Below are 15,824 nucleotides of genomic sequence, written 5' to 3' on the forward strand. Positions count from 1 at the left end.
TGATAACCCCAGAAGTATTCAAGAGTGATGTTTACTTTCATAGTAGCAAACATTTTGTCTGCCTTATTTCTAAGCTGGTGGGTATCTTAGAATTGAACTCATCAACTGTTCATTGTGCTATTGTCTGAAACGTAGCTACCACTGTATTAAAAGCTACGGTTTGCTCGATTTCAGCTCCAGTCCTGACCCAACAATCAATGCTAGTCATCAACTAGCCAATAACTGTGAACCGCCCCACCATGCCTGGGCTGAAGTCAGGTGTATACTCAGCTCTAATCTATCTACATTCCAACGCTTTCTTTTCTAACATTCAGCTTCAGGCTGTGTTAAATTCATTTCGCCCTCTGACAGAACTAGAGTAAGTCGATGACATTCTGCCGATAGCTCTGTGGAACAGCAAACAGAGGAACTCTGCATCCCACTTACAGATGTTTGCGATTATTATTCGAGGGGAGGGGGTAAATGGGAGCAAGATGGTGGCAACGCCAGGGATCCCCCTCACTGAGCTGCTACCCTGGTCATCACATCGGCTGCTGCATTCGTTTTGGTGAGGGAGCAGGGCTCTGGAAATAAGCTGGATGGACAGCCAAGTTAAGGGAGTGCACTGGGAGCTTTTTGGGAGACGATATATACTCCTGTTGATAGATGGATAAGCTTATGGGTTCATGGAAAAGTTCACAGACTGAACAACTGGGTTTAATGTGTCTGATAATGACTTATGGTATTGTGTTGAACTGGATTCTTCTGAGACACATACAGGATCTGCATTTGTCAAATGTTATTTCCAGTGGAGGTGAGATAGCAGGTTTTAAACACTGTTTGTGCACCTTTGCATGTGTGTGTGCAAACTGTGCATGTGTATACAATGTGCTGTTAACCAAACTGAAGGTTTGTTAATACCCTCTAACTGCTCACCCATTTTGCCCTATAGCTCTTGAACCGTAGGCCAGACAATCCTAATTATATTTCCGTTGGATTCCTTGGATAATTACACAACTCCCCAAATAACCTACGTCCAATTCCATCAAGTGAGAATGCAAAAAGAGGTCCAAGGAACTCTGCTGCAGTCAAGCTCAAAAGCCTTTATTTAATGCAGACCTATGCGTTTCAGCTATATACAAGCCTTCGTCAGGGTCCCATAGTTATGACAGTACAACATGACGTCATTATAGCGACCACATGTAAAACATCATGATTGAAAACAATCTCAATCTCTCCCAAGTGTTTTCATTCATGATGCTTTAGCTGTGGTCGCTATATAATGACGTCATGTTGTGCTGTCATAACTATGGGAGTCGGGCCCTGACGAAGGCTTGTATAGCCAAAACGCGTAGGTCTGTCTTTATAATGCTCTTTGCCATGCCACTTAAAATAAAGGCTTTTGTACTTTTGTACCAACGAGCACCTGTTTACAGTTCACAACCGCACGGACCACGGCAGCGCTTCTCTTCTTTCTATTCAACGATTCCATCTGACCTGTTTTCCTTTTTCTTTGCTGCCCCACAATAAGCTACCTGGCCTGGTGGAGACCGAGTATACACGTTGAGTGCTCTTCCAATCCATAGATATGCTGTATAATTTCCTAGATACATTTTCCCATAGCATTTTATATGGATGTCTACCACAGATATCTACCTCTAAAGTTGGTACAATTGCCATTGATCTACACGGAATAACCAATAATTAACAAAGTAGGACTCTTTTATTTGAAAGTTTTCACCTTATACACATTGACAGGTAATATACACAAGCCTTAGTGGTCCCTCTGACCCAAGACAGTCAGTGATAATGTGTGCTAGATATCTACTAGGATGGCTTATGATGGATGGCAAGCTTACAATCACTTCTGTTCTGTACACACACACACACACACACACACACACACACACACACACACACACACACACACACACACACACACACACACACACACACACACACACACACACACACACACACACACACACACACACACACACACAAACACACAATTACTGCATGAATGGACAAATACAAACACATTATGCAAGAGATAACACGACACAAACTCTTACCATCTAACACAGTCTACAGAGTCTAGCCATCTAGTGTAGACATCAACTGAGGAGAGGCTTAAACCGAATGTATGCTTCCGTCACGAAGTATCATGTGACGTGTTGCTTGGCAAAAATAACATAATTTCATCTAAAATGTGTTATTTTTGACACTGTCAAGGTAGCATAAATTAGGCTTTAAAGTGCATTCAGCAAAGGACTTGTTTTCTAATCATAAACAGCATGTTAAACTATGAGTGATGGTAACCTCCACTAAAGCAATGATGTTAGTACCACACTGTGAATCTTTACAAATAGTACATAGTACAGTACATCCCTACCACATTTAGCTAGAGCTGAAATTGTGCCTTGCATTGCACACGGATTGACACTGCATAGTTCATCAAGGGTTTGTGTACATTATTGCGGTAAAATACAGGTCCAGGTTCAGGGTTTCAGTAGAGTCCATGGGCACGAGAATAGCACACAAAATGACTCGACTATGTGCGCATTGAAGGGTAGTTCTTAATAGGCTATAGCAAATCAGAAATATATTAGAGAAATAAATTCAATTCAAAGTCCTCTGGACTGCAGTCATGTTTAGCTTCAAATGGTGGACTGACACTGTGGATCTTGAGAGATCTTCCAAGCAGGGCCAATAGTTACAATCAGTAGCATCCCCAAAATGCTTTTGTTTCACTCATCACTGAGGATGAAGGTAGCCCACATATACAGAAGGTACATGGATTCTAACAAGCGTCCTCAGCCTTCCCCCCGGGGGGTTAAGTTTGTGGTTGGTTCTTGATGGAAGGGGTCTGCATAGCACCATATCAGATGGGTCAATAGGGGGCGAACAGAATCTGTGGATGGGAGGTCCTGATGGGCCCAGGGGCCGGGCGAAGTAGTGCTTGGAGGCTCTGTGCTTGGAAGAGGGTAGTGGTTGTTGGGCCGTGGTTGGTAGTGTGTGTGGCGCGGAGGGAGAAACCGTTGCCTATGGCTGCGGCAAGTGTTGCTGCCAAGTGTGCAGGCAAGATCTGTGAAGTCAGAGGCTGGCAAATGTCCTTTCCAATGGTCAACTTTGCCTGCTGGAGAAAGTAGAAACAAAACGAATCACTCCCATCCTCAAATGACTCAGTGTAATAGTCAAATAAGCAAACTGGCTTTTAAAACATAACCTCAGGACACTAATGATAAAGTCCAGCGGTGTGAAACTAATCCAGTTTGAAGCATAACTTAAATAAATATGTGGAAAACAAGTGGAACAGAAAGAAACCATCTCAGCAAACAGTAAACAAAAATCTACAAAGGTCACAAAAGTTATCTGACTTAATTTTTTGTATCAGTAATGGAAAAGTTCGGGTTTCACAGCACCGCAATAGCATCAATTATCATGGACTATCAATCACTGACTGAGGCATTTTTACCCTATGGGAAGCATTCTTTACTCTCTGCTCATCGAAGATCCTCGTCTTCGTTAACTTAGTCGATGATGGGTTTCAGAGAAGTCATTTCCCCCATACTGTTAAGCCCTGCATTTTGTCTCAGCCAACAGTGGGTGTGATGGATGCCATTTCAAGGAAGCTAAGATGGAAAGTCAGGCACAGCCTGACTTTGCTTCTCCACATCAGCCACAATGCTCCTCTATCCATTACTCTAGGCTTGGATCAAAAGGTTTTAGTTTTTTTGCATTTATTTTAATCTGCTTGAAGTAGCACCAAATGGGCAAGGTTACTTCTCGTCAATTTCAGTAAGAGCACATGCTTATAATAGCTAAACTGTTATTGTTTTATTATTCGAATATTCTGGGGGGAACATTAAGCTCACAACATGTCGCAACGTGACGTGTTGCTGGTTATTATTGGTGAATGTTGGGTTCAACACGGCACCCAACATTTGAGTTGCAGAGGTGTGCTGTTTTGCAAGGTCTAATAGCACACCAGACGCAGCAGTGACTGCACCTTGGTTGTTAGTGTTAGAATGACCTATTTTTCTCAAGTGACACACCACCACAGCTGAGATGTAGTGAACAGCATATGAACAGCGGTTCCGAACAGTTGAAAATCACTTGAAAATCTTGACAGCGTTCGTGGCCCATCAGACGACTTATCGGCTGCCGTGTTTAGTGGTCAGGTGGGCCATGTGCATTTTAATGATCAGTCAATCAATTGTGTTCTAAATCAATGGAACCAATGTAGTACACTTTATAGCTATTTCATGGTATTACTATGAAAACAACATTTTCTAGATTTTAAATGTATGTTTTAAATATTATTAATGTTATATTATCATTCAAATCTTACTGTGTTTTGACAATTATTTGGAGGCCCACGTGTAAAACCCTCTCGGCTCACTAGTGGGCCGCAGCCCACAGGTTGGGAATCTGCTCTAGTGCAGATGAATGGAAGGACACAATGGTAAAGATGGACTGGAAATGTGCATCAAAATAAGTCTCAATGTTCAACTCATTTTCAGAATTTGTTTGAACATTCCTTCAGTATCAGATGTGAGCAAACTAATACAAATTCAAACTCAATTAAAAGCGATGGTGTATTTAGAATAATCTTCTGCGGCTGACATTCTGCTGGGTAAACCTCCATTCATGGTTGGTGCCCTTTACAGATTAATCAAACAAAAATAATGAAAATTGAAATAGTATTTGACCCAAGTCTGCATACCACCAGAGTGAGCCTAGAGTGCTGGGCTCAGACTTTCTTTTTTATTGTACCTGTAAATGTACCAGACTGTAAATCTAGACAAATTAAAGTAAACATAATGGCAGCATATATTTGTATTCCAAAAATAATAATGATAATTTATCAGGGCTTAAATTAAAATGATAACTCCTTCTATTACCAATTATTTTGTCAGTGTAGTGTGTTTAGACAAATAGGTATTAATCTTGAGCTGATATGTATCTATCAAAATTAAATTTTTCGTGGATGTTGTGTCTGGAACTCACCGGTTGTTTGCTCAGACCTTTCTGTGGCTTGCTGTAGGGACTGTATTTGGGTTTGGCTGGTTTACCTGCAGCTCTGTCTTTATGACGTCTGCTGCTGATGTGCTGAAAATTAAACAATAACAAGCTGCATCAAACACCAAATCATCTTAATTAGAGACACTCGGTTGTAACCATACGGTATATTGACAAATAATGCAGTAGGTATACAACATTCAAGTTGATGTGCACTGTCAGAGCGAGTGCAATTATATGTGTGTTACTGTATGCATGCGCGACTGCACACACACACGCACGCACGCACGCACTGTGGTGTCTCGCTGAGGGACCGCGTGCCACCTGACCACCTCCCTGGAGAGAGAGAGAGCAGGGGAGGCGGAGTTGAGCACAACAGGCTGGGCTGCATCATAGGAGGCAGGTACTATCACCATTACCTGCTGGAGGGCTTCAGATGAGCAACACCTGTGCTCCCACACTTCAAGAAGGCTTCACCTCGCTCTTGACTCTCTCTGTGGCAGGTTGGTGCGCGGTCTGGCGGTAAGCGAGCACACACTCCCTCACAAATACTATATAATCCAAATGTGTCAGACTGACCCTATCTTTCTCACCTCATAGGATCATTACTGATATCCGGGTCCCCGTTGGGCTCGGCTGGAAAGAGGCTGGCAAGTGCATGGCTTGGAGGATATGGAGGTGATATGCAAGTAAAACAAAGACTGTTATACGAAGCCCCAGAGCGGCTATCTTATGCTCACCTGTACCAGGACGTCCCAGAAGTCTTCGAGTTATAGAATGCTGAACTTTTAAGTTGACGACCCTGGAGCCTGAGTTATTATTATTATTTCCAAGTTCAATCCCTGTGAATATTATTTGGTTTCAATAAATGAGTGCCAAACTCTGGGCTCAAACCTGTTCCCTGCCTGTCTGTCTCTTGGCGTTGGTTTCAGTCCTTACAGCACGCACACACACACACACACACACACACACACACACACACACACACACACACACACACACACACACACACACACACACACACACACACACACACACACACACACACACACACACACACACACACACACACACACACACACACACACACATGACACACACACACGACAGACACACATGACACACACACACACACACACACATGACACACACACATGACACACACACACACACACACACACACACACACACACACATGACACACACACACACACACACATGACACACACACACACACACATGACACACACACACACACACATGACACACACACACACACACACACACACACACACACACACACACACACACACACACAGTATGTAGGAAATATGTATAAGTCTAACAATTTAGTGGGCACATGCCAATGAGCAATGACAGATTTAGGAAAATGGCATTTAGTCAGACATATAGTGGTTAAAATGGATTTAATAACATGTTTCCTATTCTTCCAGGACTGAATCAAGCTGAAACGTGTCAAAGTTAATTGTCTTAATTTAGGATGATGCCATGTAAAAGTGCTCACTCAAAGTCTCTGAATTAAAAATGTATATAATATGCCTAGTTCCAGTAAGAAATGTCAAAGCTGCAGGCGCTGCCGCTGACATAAGCACAGCTGAATTTAACATAGTGCCTGTCATAGTCTGCCTGAAATAAAATAAAATGAAACTTGATGGATGGAATGTGCCAAAGATTCAACACAAATTCCTTTCCAGAGATTTCAACTACACTGTGATGAGAAATATACTGACAGACGTTTAATTGGAATAATATTGATGTGGGCCTGGAGCCAATGAGGACAGAATGGAAGAGTTCATCAAGTTAAAGCTCTCAAGCCAGGAACAGCACTACGAGCAGAATGACTGGGTGAGGTCAATGTTTAAGGTTCCAGGTTGTACTTTATCTTGTGTACAGGTACATAAGAGTAAAACTTATTTTTGTTTGGCTTCCTTCAGACAATGCAGCAGCATAGATAACATCAAACATCAATCACAGCAAACCAAGGGATAGAATAAAGAGTGCAAGAAGAGCTAACAAGTTAAAAAACACACACACACACACACACACGCACACGCACACGCACACGCACACGCACACGCACACGCACACACATGCTGTCCCTATAGTCTCTCTCTCTCACACACACTTATGGCATCCCAGGCTGTGTCCTCAGAGCATGTGTGGACCAGCTGGTGGGAGTGTTTGTGGATATTTTCAACCTCTCCCTCTCCCAGGCTGTGGTCCCCGCAGGCTTCAATCCACCATTATAGCTGTCCCCAAGCACTCCAAGTTCTAACGTATCTGACTGACTGGAGAGCTGCTGTCACCTCAATTGTCAGCAAATATGCTTTGAGAGGTTGATGAGGGACTACATTTGTTTCATGCTGCCTGCCATATGGCAATTTATTGTCAAAATAGATCCACCGGCACAATTGCCATGGCTCTTCACACCACCCTTTCTCACCCTTTCCAAGCTACAGCATGGAATTCAACACAATACTTCCTGCATAGCTAGACGCACAGCTCAGAGATCTGGAGTCTGGACCCAACCATGTGCAGCTCAGACGGCTGAAGAAATCCAGCACCATCCTTAGGCTGTTCTACACAACAACACCATGAGAGAACATCATGACTAGCTGCATCATTCACCACCTGCTATGAGAACTGCACCGTTCTCAACCTCAAAGCGGTACAGAGGGTGGTGCAGACCGCCGGAGGATATGCAGTACATGTAAGTATATTGACCTTTATTTATTCTCGAAAAGAGCATTGAGGTTCACCCTCATTTGCAATGCTGCTGAGATTACATACACAAAATCAACAATTAAGGCATATGCCGAAATAAAACATAAAAACAAATCTACAATAACAAGCAAGTCCTCGACACACGTCCCACTGGGAGGAGACCCCGGGGCAGACCAAGGCGCAGTTGGAGGAAACACATCGACTCACTGGCCTTGGAACGTCTCGGGATCCCCCAGGAGGAAGTCACTAATGTTGCTCGGGAGAGGGAAGTCTGGAGCACTCTGGTGGAGTCTTGAGCACTCTGGTGGAGCTGTTGCCCCCGCGATCCGACTACGGATAAGCGGTTAAAGATGGATGGATGGATGGCGAGTGTTTTTTCCCCCCAGCAGTCTAGCAGCAAAGTGATGTAGGATGTTAGCTACCCTAGATCTCCTCTCAGAGAGGGAAGACCAACCTACCCTGTCATAAAGGATACCAGTGCTGTAGCTTTCCCTGGTAATAAATCTAAGTGCTGAGTGATAGACTGTCTAGGGGTAAAAGAGTGGTAGGGGGCGGGGCAGCATTTCTATATACGTATGTACCATATCATGTAGATATTGTTATCTGACTTTGACGTTTCTTTCTCTATTCTCTCTATAACTGCAAATCATTGGAGCTTGTAAAGAAAAGAATGTCACCGATTTTAAACCCGTAAACTTGAAGTTGGAGTTGAAGTTGACACACCTGTTTGAGTTGGGTCTCTGAGTTGACATGGACATCACAGATCTCACAGTGGAATGTTTTGTTCTGCAGGCCAGTTGTTGATTTGACGGATGGGGTTAATTTGCTCTTGACCCCTGGCAGTTTTCTTAAAAAGTTATAATGTGTCACGCCTGTGATTGGCACACACCTGCCAGGAAATGGTATCAGGGCTAACACCAAATAATAATAATAATAATAATAAACTTTAGCACCTTTCATGTCATAAAATGCAACGCAAAGTGCTTTACAGGGCAACAGAAGATAAAAACACAAACGTAAAGTAACAATTAAGCAAGCAAAAACACAGTGGCCTTCAGACAATAAAAAACAATAGCAAGGAGCATAAAATAACAATATAAAGCAATAGCAAAGAGCAAAAAACTGCAGTAAAACAGGCAAGGCAGTAAGAACCTAGTGTGGAGCCCTAGGGAAATAATGCTGCCACTCTGCCAATGCCAAAACAGCTTGCTTCCACATGCCCTGTTGCACTGGCCTTTTCCTGAAGGGACAAATGTGGCGTCTTCCTGGGGTCCATTCATAATTCGATAAAATTATATAAAATACAATACCAATTGGTATTGAAAGGGAGAAATAATCGACCGAAGTTACGTTTCTGAACATTTTGTGAGGGGTTTTAGTTGTTTAGTATGAAGCAGACAGTGCACGTTTCTTTCTCTATTCTCTCTATAACTGCAAATCATTGGAGCTTGTAAAGAAAAGAATGTCACCGATTTTAAACCCGTAAACTTGAAGTTGGAGTTGAAGTTGACACACCTGTTTGAGTTGGGTCTCTGAGTTGACATGGACATCACAGATCTCACAGTGGAATGTTTTGTTCTGCAGGCCAGTTGTTGATTTGACGGGTGGGGTTAATTTGCTCTTGACCCCTGGCCTAGGGAAGGACTTGATTGCGCCCACGCCACTCCTGGCCTCCAGCATTGTCTTGTGCTTCGTACCTACACAATAAATACAAATAAAATAGTGATGCGGAAGCCACATTTTATGATAAGAAAACCAAAAGGAACAAAACGCCGGTACTGGACAAACTGCAGATCAACAGTGAAATAGATAATGTCTACACGCTGGCTTTCGGCTCCACTTTTTTATTGCTGTTTAGAAAGCAGCAATAAGAAAGTCGAGCCGAGAGCCAGTGTCCAGACTTTATTTATTTCACAAAAAGGTTTTTAACCTCATTATTGGATCACATGCTTGATATTGTGCTTATTCTGTTTCCTAGTTGGTCATAGCATTCATTCCTAGTTTATTATGGATGTAATCAGTCATCTCAAAAGTTGGGTATGGTTCCATAATGCCCACTGAACGGTCCAGACAGACAATCTTATAGACGGCTAGCCTCCTTTAGAGACACACGGCAGAAATTACAGTTTGGTTTAGCCTTCACTGCACTGATCTCATGAGCAGGGTTCCAGCAGTAATGAGAAATGAAAAATGTTTCAAGTGTGAAAAAGGATACAAATATTTATTTAACACAAGCTGTGAGCTATTTTTTCAACACGGAATCGTTTTGTCCTCAGACAGCTCTGCAACAATCAATAATATCCTCAGTTAATTAATCCTTTTGTAATAAGAAATTGTAAAACAAACATGGGCACAGTTGCAGAGAGTAGAGAAACTCAAAATCAATTGATAAACAACTCTTCATTGGAAATGCTCTTTACTGCCAAGAAGAAACTCCCCTGCAAAAACCCATTAAAGGGTAAGTGACTTGGCTCACAAGCCGCAGGGACAGAAAATGTCAGGACGTGTCTCTCACCGCTGTTGTGAGCCTCCAGCTGGGATGCAGAGTTAACAGCCACTTTACAGAGCGAGCAGTATAGAAGACGTCGAGCCTTCTCCTCCTCTGTCTCGTTGTCCGCCTCTGCTTCACCGTTGGCCTCTGGCTCCGTATCTGGCTCTGAAGCAAGGTTATTACAGTTAACTAAAATTAACAAAGAAAACTAAACTAAACCAGAATTGAGTTAAATTAAATACAAATAAAACACACAAAGAAAAACGACAACTAAAAGAGAACTAACTGAATTGTGTTTCCTTTCCCCCTTTTTTTTTTTTTACAAAATAAACTATTATCTTCCAATATTCTTTTCTTTACAAATAGTGAAAATAACTGAATTTGTCTGAGCTCGTTGAATCTCACCCCATATTACAATGAAAAACTACAACTAAACTAAAACTCTTACCTTTAAAAAATAAATACTAATGACAAAATGCAAAACTATAATAACCTTGGTCTGAAGGCGAGCCAGGCTTTGATCCATCGTCCTCCCCTCCGACGGCTGAGGTAGACTCCATGGCTGGAGATGTGGCGCTGCTGTTTGGAGATGCCGTTGGCAGGGATGGCAGCGTAGGGGTGACAGGGAGACCCAGTGACACCAGAGGTTTGGCCAGTCTGAGCACAGGGGTTAACTGTAGGGGTGCTGCATCTGTCAGGGGAAACACAACATGGAATCAATCCTATATGCTTCAAGGTTTCATTATGCACTTGGCAAAAGCTGTGTAAACAGTCTGGGCAATGTGGCTAACCTTGAAATGTATTGGAAATATGTGTTAACCACATGAACACTAGATATGCTGTAAGCTCACAATGTGTCACATTGCAATGTAGGTCGGATATTTTCGGTCACCTAGTGTGGAGCCCTAGGGGACTTGGTCAACTAATTATAGACTGTATATATAATGTGGTTATTGCTATGCTATGGTTATTGTTGTGCTATGGTACATAGGAATTGGAATGCTCCGCATCACTTTTTCACCTATTCTGAATGCAATTGGAACTTCTTAGTTAGGTATTCTGGGGACCTCTTAGCTAATCGATTAAATGCCTATGTGATGTATGGGAATTATGACAGCGAAACTAAAATGCAATTTACATACAGTACAGGTTATCAAGATAAACAGACACTGTAATATGATCCAATATTCCATTTATTATCAGAAAGTGCTTCGCCACTGAGGGCAAATCTGCTATAGAAAACCCTATTGTGTTACACAAGTGTCTTAAATGTTGGGATTAAAGTCAGTCATACATCAATGAACTTTGATCCCAAAAGAATACCACATGTCACAGTGCAGAGCACAATACACTGGACTGCACGCTCATTTAACAAAAATATATTTTGTCTTGGCAGCACCTGTTGATCGATGCCAGCACCTCTCAGCTCTCCATACTCCAATGACGTGAAATGAAGATCAGCCAACCAAGAGAACAAATCAATAGTGAATTGTGTCATGCTATTTTTTGCGAGCCATTATGGATGGCTCATATTGTCCCAGCAGGTGTCAGAGCTAACACTGTCAGACCAATAGAAACTATGCTGTACCGTTATGCTGTACTGACAAGAAGGCTAGGTAAGGGTGTTATGTTATGAAACATGATAGATATCTACATTATGTAGGAATACATTTTTATTTCAGCCATGTCTTCTGTATGTAGTGTATGTATGTCCCGTCCCGTAAATGTATGGTCTGTCCGGCCAATCAGTAGCTGTCCGTGGTTAACCACTTCACCGATCAGTGACAGATTTCATCTGCAGGCGGCCATTAAGCCAAGGATTCAACCTGTTTTGCACACTTGCTCCATTTACTACGTTAACGTCTACATAGACGTTCAGATTTAAAATATTGTTTCAAGTATTGTTCGATAAAAAGCATTTTAATCCGATCCGCAGCCATTTTCTTAAAAGGTTATAATGTGTCACGCCTGTGATTGGCACACACCTGCCAGGAAATGGTATCAGGGCTAACACCAAATAATAATAATAATAATAATAATAATAATAATAATAAACTTCAGCACCTTTCATGTCATAAAATGCAACGCAAAGTGCTTTACAGGGCAACAGAAGATAAAAACACAAACGTAAAGTAACAATTAAGCAAGCAAAAACACAGTGGCCTTCAGACAATAAAAAACAATAGCAAGGAGCATAAAATAACAATATAAAGCAATAGCAAAGAGCAAAAAACTGCAGTAAAACAGGCAAGGCAGTAAGAACCTAGTGTGGAGCCCTAGGGAAATAATGCTGCCACTCTGCCAATGCCAAAACAGCTTGCTTCCACATGCCCTGTTGCACTGGCCTTTTCCTGAAGGGACAAATGTGGCGTCTTCCTGGGGTCCATTCATAATTCGATAAAATTATATAAAATACAATACCAATTGGTATTGAAAGGGAGAAATAATCGACCGAAGTTACGTTTCTGAACATTTTGTGAGGGGTTTTAGTTACTGATCAGATTTTGAAAATTATTATTATTATAGTATTTTTTTAAATACATTTTATAAAAACGGATGCAATGATTAGTCATTGTCCTTCATAGATTTATAATTGATTGCCAAATATTAAATTAATTGCCTACATCAGAATTCCTGAGAATAATTGATCATGCAAGCAGAGTGTTTGGCAGGCAGCCCAGATGTTTATCTTTGTGTGCCTGAGTGACCTTGATATCATCAAAGCTAGACAAGAACTATGGCATGAGACTGAATGGACAATACTAAACAGCTGCCACTACGCCTGTACTGCGCTGACACCATGATACTGACCAGGATACTGACACCATGATACAGACCAGGTACTGACACCAGAATGCTGACCAGAATACTGACACCATGATACTGACCAGGATACTGACACCATGATACTGACCAGGTACTGACACCAGAATGCTGACCAGAATACTGACACCATGATACTGACCAGGTACTGACACCAGAATGCTGACCAGAATACTGACACCATGATACTGACCAGGATACTGACACAGGATACTGGTATGGGAGGTGGTTTGGGACACACGCGCGCATGCACGCACGCACGCACACACACACACACACACACACACACACACACACACACACACACACACACACACACACACACACACACACACACACACACACACACACAGAGAGACTCCCACACAGACCAAATTCGGCCAAACTCCTGCAGAGCCTTGTACTGTGTGTTATAATTATAATAAACATAAAGCAACATAAGCAACATAATTGGAACATTTTTGTGACTATACAGCACGTTGCCCTGTCATGTCAAACTCAAGCTATGTACCATGTGAGCGAACAATTCATTGGTAGCCTATTTATGATGTGGCCCACCTTGTCGCTTGTGATGAATAATGCTTATGCCAGGAGCAAAGCAGCAGCGGTGACCTCTTAGCTCCCTGCAATTACCAGCCACCTACAGTACTCCCAGCCTGCTGCTGTGGACCAGGCATCAGAACAACCTGCAATCACTACACAATTCAAAGACTTGCTCACAGCCATCTCATCTCAACAGAGACTTGACGGTTACACCGGCTTCTATGGGCAGGATTTCAGCAGCACCATCCGCCCTGTCCTCCTCTGATTCCAGAAAAGTGCAAGAAAATCACTTGTCCCTGTCCGTGGCCATTTTATTTTTAAACTCTACATGACAATGTGTTTCACTGTGTGAAAACTACAGTATGTGAGCAAGATCTTTCACTTGGATACATTTACATGAAATTGCAAGCATTTAGCTCCGACTTACAATGCCTGCAGTAGAATGAATTACAAGCAAAAGGTTCAGTGCCACAACCAAGCCCTATGTACTTTGTCACACAACAAATATTAAAAATAGTGTCTCAATGCGATAGGTGTGAGCTTGCACATCTGCTATTTTCTTTACATTTTATATGCAGTATTATTTTTTGAAAATGACAGGCCTGAGACAGGGTTGCAAAATGTGATTAACAAAGACGTAACTAATCTTCATAAGTCAATATACAGTACAACTGACAAGCCCCAGATGAAGATATGAGCTGAGGAGAAAATGTAAGGGGGGGGGGGGGAAGCTAGCTTTTTAATTTCAAGACTTGGGTCACAAGGTCACCGTGTTAACCCATGCATGTATCTGCCCTTGTGTCGCAGTGCACCCATCTCCCATAATGCCATTAAAGAGCCATTTGCCGTTGGAAGGGCAGGTGATTAAAGTGTACTTTGGCTGGCCGAGGACGCCCTCCATGCTGGGAAGCCTCCAGTAATCCATATCCTCACTCACTGTGGCCTAACTGGCTCTGGGAGGCCCAGTTAAGAACTCTATCCCAGCTCATTAATGGAGGTAATGACTGTGATCAATCTAAAGGTGGTGTGGGTGGGAGCAGACAGCAATGTGGGAGATGAGGAGGGAAGAGAGAGAAATGAAAAGAACTAAAGGGAGTATGGAGGAGAGGGACAGAGAAAAAGAGATAAAGGAATGAATGGAAAATATGAAAAGAGAAACGTTCAATGAAAGAGAAAGCGATGAACAAGCATTGAAGAGAAAACACAACAGTGGGAGAGACAAAAGAGAAATTACAGGCCAAGGAGAGAGAGAGAGAGAGAGAGAGAGAGAGAGAGAGAGAGAGAGAGAGAGAGATATGCAGTGGAGAACGGGGGAGGCAGTGCGACATGAGAGGGTGAGCGGAAAGAGAGGAGATGAAGTCAAAAGAGAGGAGGTAATAAGACAAAGTAAAGCAAACAGACAATTGGTTGCGCACCAATTGGTTGCGCACCAAAAATACATATATTTGGTGCATGACACCGGCATGCTACTGTAAATAACAGAGAGACCAAGACTGAGGGAGAGAGGTAGGGTGGGAGTGGCGGCATGACAAAGAAAGAAAACAAAAGAACATGATCGATACAGCAAACCTCTTGGACAGCTGCCTGTCCCTCGCCTGTGTAAACCTCTCCCCAAGAGATTCAAGCATCAGCGAGCGGGAATATCGCTTGGAAATCCTTCCACTTCGTTTAGTCTTTCAAGCAATCACGAAAGCTCCCTGAAGATCTGATTACCTTTTTCAATGTTGCTGGATTAAGCTCTTTAATTAAAATAATTGCATCCTATTATATTCTGCCACAAATTAAAGGACATCAATCCCTCAAGGCTCTTGAGTTCTAACAAATTCCATTCAACACCTATGACCCCCTCCCACAGACACACACACACACACACACACACACACACACACACACACACACACACACACACACACACACACGTCACACACACACACACACACACACACACACTCACAACCACATACACACACATACAAACACATTCGTGTGCACGCATGCACGCACACACTCGCGCGCGCGAGCGCACGACCGACCTCCCCCACAAACCAGGACATTTGCAGCTCTGCACAGGTGAGGAGCTGGTCTAATCACCAACTCATCGGATTTGTTCCTGTCTCTGATGTGTGTTCTGTAAGGGATTTTTCCAGCTCAGTGCATTCAGGACTGAGGTACAAAAATGTGTGGTGTGTGTGTATGTGTGCGGGGATGTCTTTTCGCG

The 15,824-nt window shown here is 42.6% G+C and overlaps 1 protein-coding gene across 1 annotated transcript in view; it reads right to left on the reverse strand.

Annotated features, from left to right (window-relative positions):
- Positions 1–1,700: 1,700 nt before the first annotated feature.
- Positions 1,701–15,824, reverse strand: part of znf385d (zinc finger protein 385D) — a 51,709-nt gene continuing 37,585 nt past the window's right edge. Inside the window, exons 5-9 of the mRNA XM_083760330.1 lie at positions 10,734–10,931; positions 10,265–10,405; positions 9,265–9,446; positions 4,993–5,094; positions 1,701–3,118 (exon numbers count right to left, since the gene is read on the reverse strand). Coding sequence (XP_083616456.1) covers positions 2,873–3,118; positions 4,993–5,094; positions 9,265–9,446; positions 10,265–10,405; positions 10,734–10,931 — 869 coding nt within the window. The 3' untranslated portion in view covers positions 1,701–2,872. The remainder of the gene's footprint in view (positions 3,119–4,992; positions 5,095–9,264; positions 9,447–10,264; positions 10,406–10,733; positions 10,932–15,824) is intronic.

This window comes from Protomyctophum parallelum (genome assembly GCF_964188405.1).
Source record: "Protomyctophum parallelum genome assembly, chromosome: 3".
NCBI classification, from domain to species: domain Eukaryota; kingdom Metazoa; phylum Chordata; class Actinopteri; order Myctophiformes; family Myctophidae; genus Protomyctophum; species Protomyctophum parallelum.